The following is a 20,437-nucleotide window of genomic DNA, read 5'->3' on the forward strand; positions in this document are numbered from 1 at the left end:
AGAAGAGAAGCCTGAGAGCCAAGGACTAAACTCCTTAAGAAAGGAAATGTAATTTAGGACTTTTGTTGTTTCATTATTTCAGTTGTGTGATTCTTGGTGAACCGTTTTCTTGGCAAAGATACTGGAGTGATTTGCCATTTTCTTTTCCAGTACGTTTTACAGATGAGGAAACTGAAATAACAAGGTTAAGTGACTTGCCCAGGATTACACAGCTAGCAAGTGTCTGAGGGTAGACTGGAACTCAGAAAGATGAATATTCCTGACTCCATGCTCAGCACATTACCGATGGTGCCAACTAACTGACCATCAGGGATCATTAAATAATTGCCACCAGCAAAAATCTGGAAATTGAGGGGATGTCCCTCAATTGGGGAATGACTGAACAAATTGTAGTATATGGTGGTGATGGAATACTATTGTGCTATAAGGAATGGTGAATCCCTTGATTTTTATAAGAACTTGAAGGACCTACATGAACTGATGCAGAGTGAAATGTGCAGAACCAGAAGGGCATTATACACAGTAACTGAAACACTGTGAGACAATCAAATGTAATAAACTAAGCTACTAATAGCAATGCAGTGATACAGGACAATCCCAAGGGACTTAGGAGAAAGAATGCTATCCACATTGAGAGAAAGAACTGTGGGAGTAGAAATGCAAAAGAAAAATGTATGATTTATCACTTGTTTATATATGGACATATGAATTGGGATGTTGGTGTTAAAAGATTACTCTAAGGGGCAGCTGGGTAGCTCAGTGGATTGAGAGTCAGGCCTAGAGATGGGAGGTCCTAGGTTTGAATGTGACCTCAGACCCTTCCTAGCTGTATGACCCTGGGCAAGTCACTTTAACCCCCATTGCCTAGCCTTTGCCACTCTTCTGCCTTGGGACCAATACACAGTATTGATTCCAAGATGGCAGGTAAGGGTTTAAAAAAAGAAAAGATTACTCTATTACAAAAATGAATAATATGGTAGCAGGTATCGAATGATAATACATGTATAACTCAGTGGAATTGCTTGCTAGCTCTGGGAGTGGGGAGGGACCAGGGAAGAGAGAGAATATGAATCATGTTACCATGAAAAAAATTAAAAAATAAAATAAATAATTGCCACCAAAAAGAGAAGTTGTCAAGTGGAGTCAGAGAAAAGTTCAAATAGTAGCTGAGAGGAACAAGGAGAATGCTGACACTCCATTCTAGGAACAATGTGTTGAAGAATAGTGGGGAGAGTAAAGAAGTTATAAAGCATATGAGAGAGAATGGCCAGGAAATGCAGTCTTCTGCCCAAAACCAGATCTCCTTCCCCACCAGAAAATGAAAGTAGTATGAGATAATTGGCTTAAGATAAAGGGAAGTTTGTTAAGAATAGAAGGGAATCCAGGTGGCATAGTGGAATGAATGGGTAGAGTTAAATGGAAACAGGGGAGGGAAGGGCTAAGGCTAATGGGGAGAAAGGATAAGAAGTTTTGACAAGGGAGAAGGGATATTTTTTCATAAGTAGCTTGGGGATTCTGAATCACCGCCGATTAAAGGAGTAAGATGTAGGAGTTTGCCATCCATGGTTGATGGAGTCTAACCTTTTGCCTGGATTTCACAACTTGTAGAGTCTAGAAACATTCCTGTGGGCCCTGGGATTCCCCACCTCTTCCACCCCACAATCCTTTAGCAGCCTATCGCCCTCTTCTTTATTTCTTCTTTATAGGTGCCTTTACCCCAACCTCTGTAGGAAAATGTGTGTGTGTGTGTGTGTGTGTGTGTGTGTGTGTGTGTGTACACACACATAAAATTGGTGCATATGTTAGACCTTCCAAAGAAAGTAGGATGAGCAGCTCTCTGTAGGACATTAAGGAGGAGGGGTCAAAGATCTGGCCAAGTTGTTAACCTTGAGTCTCCTAATTGGCAAGTTTTTAGAGGGCAAGGACTCTGCAGGTTTTCATCTTTGTACCCCCAGTACCTAACATAGAGTAGGTGGTGGTTGTTTGGTTGTTTTTCTTTGTGATCCTATTTAGAGTTTTCTTGGCAAAGATACTGGAATGGTTTGTCATTTCCTTCTCCAGATCATTGTACTTATGAGGAATGAGAAAACTGAGGCAAACAAGGTTAAATGACTTGCCTAGGATCACACAGCCAGTAAGTGTCTGAGGACAGATTTGAACTCATAAAGAGGAGTCTTCCTGACTCCAGACCCACTGAACTCTATCTAACCACTGAGCTATCTAGCTGTCCCAATATACAGTAGGTCCTATTGAAAATTTGTTGAGTTAAATTATATGCTTTGCAAGAATGGTAGTATTTATTGGGGCAACTCAGTGGCTCTATGAGTACAGACAGGAGATCCTGGATCAAATCTGGCTTCAGACACTTCCTAGCTGTGTGTCCCTGGACAAGCCACTTACCCCCACCCCCACCCCCCGGTTCTAAGGCAGAAGGTAAAGGTTTAAAAAAGAGAGAGAGAATGGTGGTATCCTTGGCAGAAGCAGAACAATGGCAAAAAGGAGCTGATTTTGTAGGAAATTTGATTAATTTGCTCGTTGAGTAGCCTCTGAGGTACAGGATCACATCTAGGGCACTTGTTTTTGGAGGGAGACCCCAGTACAGCATTCCCCACTTCGTCTGTGCTTGTGGTTTTTGGTGAGCGGTATTTCTACTTGGTTCTAGATCTAGGTTTCTGTGTCAGTAAGTTAGAAATTAGATGTACAATGGCACTTTAAGCTTCAGTGCCTAAACCTAAAAAAGCCCTGTTTAAATGAAGAATCTTCCACTGGTCTTCCATTAATAAGTGTTTTTTTGTAGCATTGTTTCAGATAACAAATTGTTATATCCCATTTCATTCATGAAATTCCTGAGAGTTGGTAATATAAAACTTTCCTTTTGGGAGCACAAGGAAGTTGGATAAGTACTGGTGATATTAAATTTTCCACTTATTTTTCTATTTCATATTCTAAACCTCTTACCAATGATCTCTGCTTATAGACTGTGAACTGGGCTCAAAATTGAACAGGAAGAAGAGAGTGGGTGGAAATTGTGCAGCTCTTTTAATGATCCTCAACAGGGAAACAATATGAGAGTTCTGAAATGATTAAAATTCTTTGGAGGCTGTATGTTAATTTTATAATTATTATATATTAAATAGTAGAAAGCAGGCCAGAGAAAAAGAGAAGCCCAAGCTTCTTGGCTGGCTTGCCAGGAATATGAGAGCCTGGGGCTGCCCAGCCAGCCAGAGCTTCTAGCCACTTGCTACACCAGCAACTGAGCAAGCCCACAGACTGCCAGCCTTGTAAGTCCACGGTTCTAGGGGGGAAAAAAAAGGCCGACTTCTGTCCCCTCTGTTAACTTATGCTCCTTGTGATGTCTTTTTCCTCCCACGCCTCTCTAGAAAGACAAAAGAACTTAGACCTCAATCAGTACAAGAGGCAGGTCTTCCAGATGCCAAGAACAACAGGTGGCGATCCAAAATGTCTACACATTACATTTGCCCTTTTCCCTACATGGGTCTGCCTAGCTCATTTAATTAATTCACTACCCAAGAGACTTTTTTTAAATTCAAGGTTAATTTATTTTCCAATTACATGTAATAACAATTTTCAACATGTGTTTTCTAAAATAATGAGATCCAAATTGCTTCCCTCAATCCCTTCCCTCCCCACTCTCAGAGATAGAAAGCAATTTGACATGGGTTATACATGTATTATCCTACAAAGCATACTTCCATATTGGTCATTATTGTGAGAAAATACTAATATAAAATCAAAACAAAATAAACCATAAATAAACTAATGTGAAAGATAGTATGCTTTGATCTGCGTCGGACTCCATCAGTTCTTTCTCTAAAGGTGGATACCTTCTTTGTCCTAAGTTCTTCAGAATTGCCCCAGATCATTGTGTTGCTGAGAACAGCTAAGTCTTCCACAGTTGATCATTATACAATATTGCTGTTATTAGCATACAACATTCTCCAGGTTCTGCTTATTTTGCTCTGCATCAATTTATGTAGATCTTTCTAGCTTTTTCTAAAAACATCTTGCTTATCATTTCTTATAGCACAATAGTATTCCATCACCAATATATGCCCAAATGGTTAGTCATTCCCCAATTAATGGGCATCCCCTCAATTGCCAATTTTTTGACACCACAAAAAGAACTACTATAAATATTTTTGTACAAATAGGTCCTTTCCCTTTTTTTTAATCTCTTCGGGGTACAGACACAATAGTGGTATTACCAGATCAAAGGGTATGCATGTTTTTATAGCCCTTACGGCATAGTTCCAGATTACCCTCCAGAATGGTTGGATCAGTTCACAACTGCACCAACAATGCAGTAGGTTTCTTAATACAATGTTGACTTCATTATATATGTGTGTGTATTGTTGTTCAGTTGTGTCTGACTCTGCATGACACCATGGATTTTATCTGTGGTTCTCTTGGCAAAAATTATGGAATAGTTTGACATTTCCTTCTCCATTATGTCCCCATTTTACATAAGAGAAACTGAGGCAAATAGGTTTTAAGTGACTTGCCCAAGATCATACAACTATAAGCATCTGAGACCAGATCCAAACTCATCTTTCTGAATTTGGTCCCAGTGCTCTATCTACTATAACACCACCTAGCTGCTCCATGTATATACAGATATACAGACAGACAGACAGACAGACAGACAGGTAGACAGACAATCAGATAGATAGATAGATAGATAGATAGATAGATAGATAGATAGATAGATAGATAGATAGATAGATAGATAGGTAGCTAGGTAGGTAGGTACACTCTGATATGAGATACAAAACATTTTTAATTGTGTTACTGATTAGATCAGTTTTTCAGATACATATCAATAGTTTCTTATGTGTATAGAGAGGAGGGGGAAAGAGAATCTATATTTAGGATATCTAGTACATATAATATGTGATATATTCTATATACATTTGGTATATAGAATATGTAGTATATGTGATATGTAGTTTACGTGTGTATGTAGTATATGTATATGCAGGGGGAGAGAGATTTGGAATACAAAACATTGTTAATCATTTTAATGGTTCGATCAGTTTTTTCAGATACACATCAGCATTTTTTTATGTGTACAGAGCAGGGGAAGAGACAGTCTATTAAATATATCTAGTTTATAGCGTGTATTATAAACTCTAGTATATGTATACATTCTATTCTATATACTACAGGTAGTATATAGAACAAACAGCACATGATAGTTTACATACATACACAATAGATAGTTTTCTATGTGTGTGTGTGTGTGTGTGTATAGTAGGTATGTATGTATGTAGATCGAGAGATAGATAGACAGTTTCTGTAAAGTCAAGCAATGCCTGTTCAGGTGCAGAGTTGGACTAAATAACCTCTGAGGTCCCTTCCCAAAGGGATTTTGTGATTTAAGAACCGTCTTGCTTTTTTCTCGTTACATAAAAATGCATTTTCCTTTCTTCTTTATCCTTCACAGGTACTTCTTATTTAACGGACATAGTTTGGTGGTCTGGAACAATTGCAAGTAAGTATGTCCTAAAGATGACTTATTTTTCTCTTTAAATCAATCACTCATTCCAGACATAGTGAGGCATCTGGGGGGGATGATATCCTGGTTCTTTCTGGATGACTTTAACTTCACTCTGCTTCTTCTGGGTACTTGAAGTACCTTCTGGAGCTCTTCATTTACTCCTTTTCTTGCTTCCTTTTTTTTTTTAAATAGGATAAGTAAGGGTAGAAATGAGGAGGAAGCAGAGAGGGAGAGTAGGGAGAAAGAACTAGTGGGGGGAACGGAAAGAAAGGAATAGGGAAAAAATTATCCCATTATCTTTTCCCTCCATTACAATGCTCAAGATATGTCTCTAATTTCAAGCCATTACATCCTAAAGACCATTCTAAAATCGAAGGTAAATACTGTTTTTTCAAATTACCAAATAGACACAGGTTCCATGTGAAGTAAGTGAAATTTCATAAGTTGAAATATTCACCTTAAAAAACAAACAAACAAACAAAAAACCCTTAACCTTCTGTCTTGGAATCAGTGCTAAGCTAAGGGCTAGCCAATGAAGGTTAAGTGACTTGCCCAGGATCACACAACTATGAAGTATCTGAGGTCACATTTGAACCCAGGATCTCCTGTATCTAGGCCTGGCTCTCAATCCACTGAACCACCCAGCTGCCCCCAGAATATATACTTTTGTTCATCAATATAAATACTATACCAGTAATTTAAATGACAGAGTATTTAAGTAAATGAGAATTTTAATTCTGTGCCTTGACTTCCTCAGAGGAAAGACATGTTAGAAACTGAACAGATACAGAGGGTTATTTTTAAAGTTGTTTTTTTAATATTAAGAAATGTGAAGTGCCTTATTTTTTATAGAAATGTTCCCCTTTAAGGATTATTAGAAATTTTCAGTTGGTATTGAAATATGTACAGTATCCACACCACCTTGGGCACCAATCCTGAGAATCTTTATGCATATTTTAAAGATATTTCAAAAGTATGGGTTGTAAGGTCTTTCTCATGTACCTGAAGAATATATAATATAACGTATTATAATATAATAATATAATAACTATTATCTACTCTACAAGGGAAGAGACTCCATAAAATGAATTTCTCATGTTCTAATGTAACTCATATTTTGTGTTCATTTGGTTGTCAATGCTATTCAATGACTAAAAACCAGTGTTTTCAATACTGTCTCTAATATTGGCTCCAAAGCTAAAATATTCTAAATCATTTTAATGGTTTAACAACAGTGCTCCAGAGTTTCAGGGTAGGCTATTTTGTAGAATATAAATATATGTAAGTAATTTTTTCAAATTAATTGTCAAAAATTTTAGATTCTATCCTGTGCCTTTCTCCTGGGCCAATTGTTAATTCTTTTATGCCAAAGGACATCTTAATGTAATAATTACAAGATATATTTTTGTGATTCTCTTAACAGTGGCTCTTGGTCAGATTGGAAATTTCTTGGCTTATACAGCAGTTCCTACTGTACTGGTCACTCCCCTTGGTGCTCTTGGTGTTCCATTTGGGTGAGCATTGAAATTTTGCATTGTAATATTTCATAGATGGGTAGGAAATGAAGGGGAGTTTCCATTAAACATAAGAGTTTTTCCATTAAAAGGATAAAAATAGTAAGTTACATATCATTGGTGGGTCTACCCTAAGGCAGAATTTCTCACATCTAATTTAATCCTGGTTATTAGATAATTTTTCTTGCAGAAATTTGCTTTAGCATATTTCAGAATGTGTTAATGTGACTTAATTATGGACATCTATAACTTCCAGTTATGATATGAATAATAGTTTTTATTTTACTCTTCTTTAAATCTGGTACTTTTCCAAAAGAACTAGCAACTATTCTCGGAATTCTTGGCAAGGATTCTAAAGCTAGTTATAAATTCCATTAAATTAAACTTTAATTTTAAAAACTACAGTAATTATTTGTATGGAACATTCATTACATAACTTAATTTTAAAAAATCCTTTGTTAAATGCTAGTGTCCTATTTGTCTTTGGAAGAAGTGAGATTCCTGAGAAAAATAGGGGAAATGGAGATAAAATCTAAGTTTTTAAAAATCCATTTTAAACTTTTAAAGCTTTTAAACTATAGAATTCCAGAGTCCCTTTGAAAGTATAGGTATGAAGGGCATATTTAATTTTTATGTCTTCCCTGTCACCTCACATGAAGATTAAAGAAGTTCCATAACTTCAAAATGTTTTAAAGTTGAATTATATATTAGTGTTTTTTTATAGCTATAGCTTGTCTATGTAGGGAATAGATGTAAAAGACATATATATGTATGTATGCCTATTTTATATTCAATTTAATATAACTTTTTGGAATTAATTTTTAATTTAATAAACACTTATTTCCTCTCTGATTTCTACCAATCACATGGGGGGGGGGGGGGCGGGAAAGGGAAAGGGAAAACAAAGCCCTCCTAACAAGTATGCATGTTTGAACAAAATAAATTCCCATATTGGATATATCCAAAAATGTGTCTCATTCTGCATATTTTTAGTCTATAACATCTCTGATATGTTTAATCATATTTTCTCTCTGATCTAATTTGTAATGAAAGATAGATTCTCTTGGAAAAAATACTTAGACCCCAATAAATAAATATACATATAATAAACAGCACTTTCTGATTTCTCTAGGCCCTTCCTTCATCAATTATTCCCACTCTCCTTTGGTATCTTCCATTTGTCCCTTCCATTAGCTCTTTGATTTCTCTCCCTTGTACACTTGAAGTTTAGTCCTTCACTGGGTCTGTGATCTCATTGATGTGAGTATTCTCTCTTCCAGCATAGATTGCCACCCATTCACAACTTTCACATACCATGTGATCCTTGTGTTCTTCAAAAATCCTTTAAAAACATCTGCCCAATGGAGGCCTTCATGTAGGTTGGGGATTATTAACAGGGGGTTGATGAATTTGATTTATTATTTTGATAACTGGATTTTAATATAATTGATGTACTTTGTAATCCTATGTATTTTGTTTAGGCATTTAAAAATATTATTTAGGACAGCAAGGATCTGGGTTCAAATTTGGCATCAGACACTTCTTAGCTGTGTGACCCTGGGCAAGTCACTTAACCCCAATTGCCTAGCCCTTGCAGTTCTTCTGACTTGGAACTGATACATAATATCTATTCTAAAACAGAAGGTAAGAGTTTAAAAAACAAAATATCTTTTAGTCATCCCTCAAAGGTTTCTGTGACACACAAATTAGCAATCTCAGATCTGGACATTTTATATTTCTTGGATATGAAGGAAGTATTTTTTATCGAGTTATGTATTGACCCACCTATTTTTAGTCATTTTCTAGATTATATTCCTTATATTTCATTTTTACCATGTAAGCTATCATTGATTAACATAATGTATCATATTTATACTTACTATGTCTCTCAAAAATTTTTTTAAGGCTGTAGGGGCTTCTTTGACCAAAATAAACTTTTCCAGATCATGTTACCTTTTTAGGTTTCATTTATTTTTTTTTGTTTCAGGTCAAACCTATAGTAGAACACACCTGCTAACTCATTTTATTCAATATCCTTTAACCCTCTTGTAATCTTTTATTCCTACCAACTTGACAAAATTATTCTTAGATCTCTCTATTGATCTCCTAATCTTCAAATCTCCTGGCCTCTCTTTAGTTCCTCTTCTCTCTGTATTTCTGATTTAATGATGAGAATCACTCTCTTCCTTCTCGGCACTCTTCTTCCTTGTCTTCTGCGACATTGCCCTCTCCTGGTTCTTCCCCCGACTCTCTATTTTTGTATTTGTTATTTGTTATCATTGTTATTTGGTTCCTCTTTCTGTCATGTCTTCCTTTCTCCACCCTGCTCTCTCTCCAAAAGTTGGTATTTCTCAGTCTTACTTTTTGCATTCTTTTTTTTCTTAATGTTGTTTCCTTTGGCTATTTCTCTATCTTTTCTGATTATTTTTTAATCTATAACTTTAACCCTCTTGAGCTCCTGACTAATATTTCTCTTTCTTGGATAGCTCTACCTGAATGTACTTCCAGGATTTCAAAATTTCAATTCTCCAATGGATCAGTGATCTCCATGGGTAGGTACCCCCTGTAGTAATGCAACTTGCAACTCATCAATCCTGTGTGATCCTTGCCCTTGTGTTCCTGTACAACCATCATAGGGGGTCCATTGTATTGGAAGCCTTCCTGGAATTCTCTTGACATTGAGTGAATACCATTGAAGCACGTCATCTCTTCTTCAGTTATCCCTTGCTCTTGCCATTTGGTTGGCTTGTTTATAGTTAAAATCATTTGTCACCAAGATGACATCCTTTATTTGGCTACTTTGGGGTATTTTTTCATTAGTAATATATTGTATCTTACTTCTATACACCATGTGCCTTTCCACAGCCCTTTGTACAACACTGGACTTTAATTCTTTGAAGATAGTAGTGTTCTATTACTCACAGCTTTATAGCATGAACAGATGACATCCCAAAAAAGAAGTGATTACTAGATCCCTTTTCTACCTTTTAGTCCCTGCCACTGCAGAAGAAGGGGACTGAGCAAGAATGAGTCATTTTTTTTCTCTCTTATAGATTGCCATGGCCAAGTAATCACCAGTCTTCTATTGTTGAGCTTCTCTGTATCTGGCAAGGATGATCCTTGAGAGCAGACATAGTTTGTTGCCAGAACTATATTGAAAGCCTTTCCCGTAGGGTAAAACTTACCTAAGATTTGCTCCATTGGCACAGCTTTTGAGAATCCAGGGTTACTTCCACATGAGGAATGACTTTGTGGAGGAGGATTTCAATTCAAAACCACACACTCCATCCTTCCTATAAATCCCATGCTTCTTTCTGATTTCCCCGTCTCTGTCAGCAAAACAATCACCAATCAATCAATAAATAATGTGTCTACTGTGTGCCAATAAAACTGTCAAGAAACTGGGTATACCTGGGCAAAAAAAAAAGCCCCCAAAAGACAGTTTCTGCCCTCAAGGCAATTAGATTATATTAAGGGAGAAATGAACATAAATATGCATATGTGAAATAAATTTAAGATGACTTTTCTGGGGAAATGTGAGCAGCTTGGAGGGGTCATAAAAGGGCTAATCAGAAGGTGGTTCTTGAGCTGAATTTAGAAGGAAACTAGGAATTTTAAGAGTAGAGGTGAGAACAGAATATGCTCCAAGGATGGGGAACAGCTTGTACAAAGATAAGGAGAAAAGAAGGTGGAATAGCAAGAAGGCCAGTTCAATTAGACTAAAGTGGGTGAAAGAGAGTACTGAATAAAAGTAGATTGGAGTCAGATTGTGAAAAGCTTTCCCTGCCAGACAGAAGAGGTCATTTGTGATCTTAGAATTAATAGGAAGACACTAAAGTTTATGGAGCAAGAGAAGGGATTTATACTTTAAGAATATTGTTCTTCAGTCACGTAGCAAAAAACCCTAAACCCCAGTGAATAAAATGGTAGGTCTGGAGTCTTACTAGCAGTGTGACCCCAGGCAAGTTACTTAACACTGTTTGCCTCAGTTTCCTCATCTGTAAATAAGTTGGAGAAGGAAATGGCAAACCACTCCAGTATCTTTGCCAAGAAAACCCCAAATGAGGTCACAAAGAGTAAAAGACATGACTGAACAACAACAAACCATCCAAGTCAATAAATCCTGTTACTGTTTGTGTGATATTGTTCTAATCCAAGGGTGGGCAGTTTGGGTTATCTTGTGATCTAAGAATTGCATTTGCATTTTAAAATAAAATAAAATGTTATTGATAAATGTAAAAGCATTTCTTAGTATATGAAAACAGATGATGGAAGAATTTGGCCCCTGGACTTGGTTTGTGGACCACTCTTGTAATCTTTCCTTTTCTCTCTCAGATAGCACTTCTACCACTTTAGTTTAAGCCCCTATTGTCATTGCCACTCAACTAATCCCTCTGCTGCCTTTTTTTTTAATCCTCATCTTCTGTCTTAGCATCAATAATAGGTATTGGTTGCAAGGCAGAAGGGTGGCAAGGGCTAGGCATTTGGGGTTAAGTGACTTGTTCAAGATCACACAGCTAGGAAGAATCTGAGGCCAGATGGCTGTCTGTCCACTGAACTATCCAACAACACTGATCCCTTTGCTTTCTAATTCATCCTACGAATACTGCTAGCTTAATTTTCCTAAAGTGAAGCTTGAATCTTCATCATTTCCACCATCATCAACAACTAACAATTTTGTAGAAACTATCATTTAATTTTACTCTCACAACAAACCTGAGAGGTATGTGTTATTATTGTCTATTTTATAGATGAGGAAACTAAGGCAAACAAAAACTTATGTGACTTTGCCCAGGGTCACACAACTAAATAAGAATCCAGGGTCAGATTTGAACTCGGGTCTTCCTGATTTGAGGTTCAGTGCTCTATCTATTGCACTATTAATCTAATCTTCTCAAAAACTATCACTACTTCCCCATTGCTTACTGAATATTCAGAATTCTTAGGCTGTTATTAAAAGCTTTTTCTCTACTTGGCAACCTGGTGCAACTAGGTGGCACAGTAGATAGAGTTCCAGACCTGAAATCAAGAAGACTCATATTCCGGAATTAAAATCTGTCTTTGAACATTTACTAGCCATTTGAACCTAGATAAGTCACTTAACCCTGTTTGCCTAAGTTTCCCCATCTGTCAAATGAGTTGGAGAAGGAAATGACAAATACTCCCAATATCTTTGCCAAGAACATCCCAAATAGAGCCATGAAGAATCAGACATGATTGAAATAACTGAACAACAAAAACTTGGCAATCTGCCTGTCCAGGCTTATCTTCTACTACACCCCTTTTTTTAAAAAAGTCTAATGTGCCAGCCAGATTATACTATTTGTTCTAGCAGACATTTAACTTTCCTACCTTTGATCATGTGAAAGAGAATTTAGACTCTCTTTGCGTATTTTAACTTAATCAAGAACTTGGAGTCCCCCACCTTTCACACTTAGTCATTAACACTTAGTAAGAACCTTTTACTAGAAAAGGAACTTCATGCCCTAAAAGACCACAAGCACTGCTCCCCCCTCCCCCAGCAGTGCTAGGAAAATTGGGAGATTGTGATTGATTCCTGAGATGTGATGAGGAGAGCTGATGGGTAGAGAAAACTGGGTACAAGTGGGAGCCTCTGGGACCCTGGGGGTCTTTTGTGGGCTCAGTCTTGTGGTGGCTCAGCTTGATTAGGTGTTCAATTCTGCCTTGGATTTGGCATTGGTGCCTTGGAGAGTTTGGCTTTGGTGACTCCCTTGGGGTGGGGAGACCCTGGCCAGAGATGGCCAAGTCTTCAGTTCTTCTCCTGTCTCGGTGGGACACTCAGGATCTGGACTTAGGATATTTAGCTAGGCAATATTTTCTACCTCCTTCCTACATTTCCCCCTTTATTATATCTACCTTGCTGTAATAAAGCTACGAAAGCTACTAAAATAGCCTTGTGACTTAAAAGTTAATTTTTATAGGCAGTGACCGCAACAATTTTTAAAATTCTTATATTTGTCAAACTTATTTTAATTATTATGATCAGATTGTTCTTTTGATCACAAGAACCTTGGATTTTCAAAATCTATGCTAAAGGAGCACAAATTTTGCCGGTTCCTACCAAGGTTTAAAGGTTTTGGCTGTAGGCCTGATGAAGAACTGAGTGTCCTTTGTCAGAAGGTCAGCCTAGCCAAGTTTGGAAAGGCTCATCACTGGAATGGCTACAGTGTGATGAAATTTTGGCTCTACAATTACAATAATCTTCCTAAAACACCCCACTATTCAATAAACTCCAGTGGATCTCTAATGACTCCATGATATGGATGAGATGTATCATCTCCCCACAATTGAATTGAAACAGCTTACCTTTGTTTAGTTCTTTATCATTATTCTTTCATTTTTGCCTTTTTATGCTGTTTGAATTACAAAACGTCTTCACAATTCTGGTCTTTTTATCAGGAATGTTTGGAAGACCTCTGTTTCTTTAAAGGTCAATTTTTCCTATATCATTTTCTCAGATTTGCTGGGTAAGTTATTCCTGGTTGTAAGATCATATTGTTTGTCTTATGGAATACCATATTACAAATTCTCTGCTCCTTTATGGTGGCGGATGCCAGATCATATGTGATCATAAATCATATGTGTCTCTTCAGTTATTTGAATTCTTTCTGGATGCTTGCTGTATTTTTTCTTTGACCTGGAATTTCTAAATTTTGACTATCATGTTCCTGGGAGTTTTCATTTTGGGATTTCTTTCTGGAGATGGATTCTTTCTATTTCCAGTTGTCCCTCTGATTCTAAGAGATCTTGGCAGTTTCCTTTAAAATTTCTTGAAATAGGATGGTAAGACTTTTTTTAGTCATAGCAATGATTCTTAAATTTTATCTCCTATTGTTTTTTAGGTCAGTTGTTTTTGCTTTGGGATACCTCACATTTTCTTCTTTTTTCAGTCTTTTGACTTTATTTTTAATATATCTTCTTGCCCCATGGAGGCATCCGCATTTAGTTAGTACATTTTAATTTCAATAAATTTTTTGCTTAGGCAAGGCTTTGTACTCTTATACCAAGATATTAATTTTCTTTCCAGTTCTTTTCTAATTTTCTCCTTAAGCACTCTTATTTAATTTATAAACATATTTAACACTCTGTTTTTAACTTTTGCCTCATCTCTCCCTGAAACTGAAGTTGATTTTTTGCCCGGGTTATGCTTTTCTCTGAGGCTTTGTCTGTGGATGTTTTTGAATCATTCCCTTCTAGATTTATGTCCTGAGCTTCCATACCACCAATTATATTCTGCTGGGCTTGTTTTTTTGTTTTTTCATTATTCCAGCCCCCTGCCTGCCTTTGAACTTAATATGAGGGTTGGGGTCTGTGGTCCTTCTAGAAGGAAGATTGGAGGTGGCCCTGTTGTTACTTTCTTGGAATATTGAGTGTTATATTATTCTAGAATCTCAGGGATGAGTTTCTTGTGATCTCAGAATGACCTGATCCAGGATAAAATCTAAAATCCTCCTCAGTCTGAGTTCTGCAAGTTCCTAACCTGGGTTTGGGTATTAGCAAGAGTAGATTGCTGGGGGCAGCTGGGTGGCTCAGTGGATTGAGAATCAGACCTAGAGAAGGGAGGTCCTGGGTTCAAATATAACCTCACACACTTCATAGCTGTGTGATCCTGGGCAAGTTATTTAACCCCCATTGCCTGCCCCTTACCACTTTTCTGCCTTGGAACAGTATTGATTCTAAGACAAAAGGTATGCCTTTAAAAAAAAAAAAAGAGTAGATTGCTGCTGGACTCATCCTCTACTAGCCAGCTGGTTAGCTCTGTTGATTGCAAGTAGTGAAATTGTAGTCTTCTCTTTGGTCTGGCCCAACCACATTCTCCAGAGTCTGTAGATCTCCCCGTCTCTCCTCATGCCAAGCTATTCTGGACAAATGACTCACTGGGACTCTTTCTGGATTTCCCCACGAGAATTAAATCTGGCACATTTTCTAGACTTGTTTAGAGGAATTTTGTGGAAGTGGGGTAGGCCACACAGGTTCCTACTACTCTTCTATCTTGGCTCTAAGCACTTTCAATAAATACCAAACCTTTTGCCAAAAAATCTTAAGATACTTGATTTAAAAAAAAAAACACACCTCATTTACTTATATACAGCATCATTTGACATGTAATCAAATATCTTGTTTTTAAAAATTCCTGAGATTCTACAAAATCTGAAGTTGCAACGTTGTAGGATAGTCTTGGATAACTTTCAAGTACCTATTATATTTTCTACATCTTTAAATCTTCTTTCCATATCAGGTTTTTGAACCTTTTTTTTTTTTGGTGTCATGGACCCCTTTGGCAGTCTGGTGAAGCCTATGGATCACTCCTCAGAAAATTTTTTAAAACATTTAAATGTTAAGTTTCAGTTAGAGATTAATGAAAATATAGATGTAATTTTTATCCATCCATTATCAAGATCCCCTGAAATTGATGGGAATTCATAAATCACAGGTTAAGAACCCTTTTACTATATAATCTATTTCTGTAATCTAATCTGTATTTACCATATAATCTTGCTTCTGTAATGTCATTATTTGGTATCTGATTGCCTCGTTTTTTGCTTTGCTTCAAGCAAAGGTATATATGATCTCCAAATTATAGAATCATAAGATTGAAAGGAATCCTAAAGAACTTGTAGGCTGCCAACTCATTTTTATAGATGAGGAAATAGAGACCCAGAGAGTTAGGAAGATTCCTCAAGATGGCAGAGCCCCAGGCCCATTCCATTTCCTCTCAATTTCACTGATTTTCAGATTGAGGCTTCAGGTGACTTTGGCATTTGTTATGCATTAAAAACAATTCCTGCTAGACTTTTTCACTGTGGCTATTATTTTTCCTAGATTTTATCCTCACAATAACTCTGGGAAGTAGATTCTGTTATTGTTCTCATTCTTCAGATTAGGAAACTAAGAGGTTAAATGATTTGCCCAGGGTCATACTTCTAGTGTCTAAGACTGGATTTTAAGTCAGATCATTCTCATTCCAAGTCCAGCACTCTGCCCACTGCAACACCTAGTTTTATAGAAAATAACAGAATCTCCTTGACTGTTCTATGTTGTTTCCCATCTCTATTTCTTTGGGGGGTTTTTAAATTGTAGAGTTTACTTCACTTAGATGGTAATTACGAGTTTGATAGCTGAATTAGTATTCAGATGTTTATGTTACAAATCTAAGGTGATCTAAGGATTTTAACATCTTTGTTTTGTGCTTGTTGATGAGAAATAGTCAGAAGGTTGAGCTCTATGAACCTTTCTTGCCCTATGAACCTATGAATCTATAGTAAACACCATGTAGTAAAACAAAGCAATTTGTGCTTCTCAGAATTTTTCTGAAATGTCTAGCAGATATAGAAAGCACTCTTTTTAGAAAAGTTGCTGAGGGGAAGGGGAGAAAACCCAGAGGGGGGGAAAGACTCATAGCTACTTGAATACAACTTTTGCCACATAGGATTTATTCTAATAAATCTGGTTTTGAACCATCATTATCAGCAATTTCTTCTTCATTAAACACATACACACATTCACACATGACTTTTTAATGTATTTATGCTTTTTAAAAATGCCTGTGCTGCTTTCCAATAAAACTCTTCACAGGATGCTTCCTTATAACAAATATAATAGTCAGAATGACTACAGGGTCCAGAGCAGCTAGGTTTCTGAACTTTCTCCTTCTCTACTAAGGAGCCCCTCTGCTCTGAACCCACATACTCCATCAAGATTAGAGTTATTCCTAGAGAAAAGCCTAACCATCTAAAAGAAGGGTTAGATTCCTTTTCTCCCCGTTTTTGTCTCTTTACCTTGTTACCCTTGAGAAAAGTTGTTTAAAGCTTAGGTTTGGTTTATATCCAGGGTCTTCCCAAAAGAGGAAAGGGAAAAGCTACTCAATCTATTATATTTATAGGCATATATATATATATCAGGCATGAGACAACTATTTATTTCCTGGACACAGAAGAAACACTGAACACAAAGACTCACAAATTTTCATTGGCAAGACTTAAACAATCAGTAATTTATAACTTTTAACTACTATTACACTTTCTTAGGAGGCTGGAAATTAAAAGTCATTACAACAAAATATTTGGTGGAGTAGATTTTCTGAATATCACCTTTATATTTCATGTTGGCTCTGCGTTGTCCAAATAATTTTCTTCCCATGGCTTGGGTTAACTTTTTTGCTGGTCATATTTTTGGATTCAGAAATTCTCATTGCTTCCAGTCAGCTCTGACCAAGGGACCAAAGTCACATGACTGCCTCCAAAACTGGATATCTCCATTATAGGATTACTATCTGGTTGCCTATACTCTGGAGAAAAAAAATACAAAGTGGAAAGTAATTGGAAAAAATTCAGCTCAAACTTAAAATACCTAGTTGAGTGCTCTTGCTCTAGGTATCACATGAAAATAGTGGCCATATTACAGGGCTGGGGGTGGAGAAAACCCTTTTTTTATCCATCATGAGAAATACTTGAATAATCTTTACATGATCCACAGAAAAAGAGAGTATGACTGGAGGGCAGGTCATTCCCTTCTTTTTTTAAGTTTTATTTGTATTATCATTAAAAATGTACTTCCATATTGGTCATTGTAGTAAGAGCACACTCATATAAAACCAAAACCCCAAAATAAAATTATAAATACATTGATATAAAAGACAGTATGCCTTGATTTGCATCTGTCCAACTCCAACAGTTCTTTCTCTGGAGGTGGAGAGCATCCCTGTCATAAGTCTTTCAGGATTATCCCAGATCATTGTGTTGCTGAGAGTAATCAAGTTTTCACAGTTCATCATACACATCACAAATCATCATACAATATTAGTTACTGTGAACAATGTTCTCCCAGTTCTGCTTATTTAATTCTGCATCAGTTCATGCAGATTGTTCCAGCTTTTTCTGAAATCATCTTGCTTATCATTTCATAAAGCATAATAGTATTCCATCACCATCATATACCACAATTTATTTAGATATTCCCCAATTGATGCACATTCCATCAGTTTCCAATTCTTTTTCACTGCAAAAAGAGCTGATATAAATATTTTTAAGTAGGTCCTTTCCCTTTTTTTATGATCTCTTTGGGATACAGACACAGTAGTGGTATTACAGGATCAAAGGGTATGCATAATTTTATAGCCCTTTGGGTATAGTTTTAAATTGCTGTCCAGAATAGTTAGATCAATTTATAATTCTATCAACAATGCCTTAGTGTCCCAATTTTGCCACAGTCCATTCAACATTTATCACTTTCCTTTACTGTCATATTTGCCAATCTGATAGGTATGACATGATATCTCAGAATTGTTTTAATTTGCATTTCTCTAATCAAGAGTGATATAGAACATTTTTTCATATGATTATTGATAACTTTGATTTCTTTATCTGAAAACTGCTTGTTCATATCTTTTGACCATTTGTCAATTGGAGAATGACTTGTATTCTTTTAAATATGACTTAGTTCTCTATATATTTGAGAAATTAGACTTTTATCAGAGAAATTTCCTGCAAAAAACTTCCCAGTTTGTTGTTTCCCTTCTAATCTTGGTTACATTGGTTTTGTTTATACAAAACATTTTTCATTTAATATAATCAAAATTATTCACTTTACATCTCATAATGTTTTCTCTCTCTTATTTGGTCATAAATTCTTCTCTTCTCCATAGATCTGACAGGTAAACTATTCTTTGCTCCCCTTTTATGTCTAAATCAGATAGTGAGTTCTTATCTCAAAAGCAGAGATCTTTGGGTTTATCATACACTAGATTGCTATGGTCATTTATTCCTGTATATTATGTAGCTAATCTGTTCCATTGATCCACCATTCTATTTCTTACCCAGTTCCAGATTGTTTTCATGATTACTGCTTTATAGATCAGTTTGAGATCTAGTACTGTTAGGCTACTTTCCTTCATATTTTTTAAGATTTATTCCCTCAATATTCTTGACCTTTTATTCTTCCAGATGAATTTTATTATTTTTTCTAGTCCTATAAAATAATTTTTGGTAGTTTTATTGTTATGGCACTGAATAAGTAAATTAATTTGGTTAGAATTGTCATTTTTATTATATTAGCTCAGCCTACCCATGAGCAATTAATATTTTCCCAATTGTTTAGATTTCACTTTATTTGCATGAAAAGAGTTTTGTAATTGTGTTCATATAATTCCTATTTTTGTCTTGATAAATATATTTTTTGCCTAGATTTTATATTGTCTAGAGCTATTTTTAATGGAATTTCTTTCTCTCTCCTGCTGCTGAACTTCACTGGTAACATATAGAAATGCTAGTGATTTATGAGAGTTTATTTTGTATCCTACAACTTTACTGATATTATTATTTTTTCATATCTCATATTGAATGATATTCCATTAATATGTCATAATTTGTTCAGCAGTATATTCCCTGACTGATAAGTACCCACTTTGTTTCCAGTTGTATTCTCTGATTAAAAAAAAAATGCTGTTTTGTATCTGTTGGCCTTTGTGAGAACTCTGTCTTAGATCTCTTTGTGGGGCATATTCCCAGTAATCTCCAGGTCAAAGCATATGAACAACTTACTCATTTTTATCTCATAATTTCAAACAATTTTCCAAAAATGGTCGAAGCACTTCATAGTTGAACCACAGAATATTAATATGCCTGTCTTTCCCAGGCTTCTCTTATTTATCATCCTTGCCAGCCGACTACATATGAGAAGAAACTTCAAAGTTGTTTTATCCCTGCTGCTTCATTTTTTTTTATCCTTTTCACAGGCTTTTGAAAAGGAAGTTTCACCTGGATTAAGATAAGCTTTTCTATTCACTCTTGTAATTCTTTATTATTAAAATTTTATTCTGAGTATTTCTAAACAAATCAGTTTATTTTATATGTACTGAAGGTGGAGGAGTGCTTTCTTTCTTTTTTAAAGTCATGTACCTTTCTTCTCAGATAACCTTTCTTTCAAAAGTGCCTTTCTGACAGAGCTCCACATAAATATTTGCAGTATTTCTTAAGTTTCTAAATTAGGTGCCACATTATTTACATGGTGAATTCCTATGCTTAAAAGTTATTTGTTCAGTGAAATCCTAACAAATAGTTTAGAGGATCATTTTCATTTAGAACTTGGCAAATTTTACCAGTCTTAGTTTCATGCAAGGGTTTGTTTTCATTGTCAGCTTTGGCTTAATATAATCTGTCATTTGTATAACTCTTAGTAGATTTCAAAGCACTTTCACATTCTTAGATTCTCATTTGATCTCAGCAGAGTCCTTTTTAGTAACAATATGATTATGCTTGCTTAAGCCCAGAAAACAGTAAGGCTTTTTAAACTCAGCCCATACATATAATTAGTTATCATCTTTCTGAAAGGGTAGTGTGAACCAAACATATCTTAGATGAGTTAAAAGTATCTTAGTCTGGTCTTT

General features: G+C 36.0%; 1 protein-coding gene across 1 annotated transcript in view; it reads left to right on the plus strand.

Annotated features, from left to right (window-relative positions):
• Positions 1 to 20,437, plus strand: part of NIPA1 (NIPA magnesium transporter 1) — a 66,012-nt gene that overhangs the window by 18,985 nt on the left and 26,590 nt on the right. The window contains exons 2-3 of the mRNA XM_001366257.5: positions 5,465 to 5,512; positions 6,942 to 7,032. Of these exons, the coding sequence (XP_001366294.2) occupies positions 5,465 to 5,512; positions 6,942 to 7,032 (139 nt within the window). The remainder of the gene's footprint in view (positions 1 to 5,464; positions 5,513 to 6,941; positions 7,033 to 20,437) is intronic.

Source organism: Monodelphis domestica, chromosome 8 (assembly GCF_027887165.1).
Source record: "Monodelphis domestica isolate mMonDom1 chromosome 8, mMonDom1.pri, whole genome shotgun sequence".
Classification (NCBI taxonomy): Eukaryota; Metazoa; Chordata; class Mammalia; order Didelphimorphia; family Didelphidae; genus Monodelphis; species Monodelphis domestica.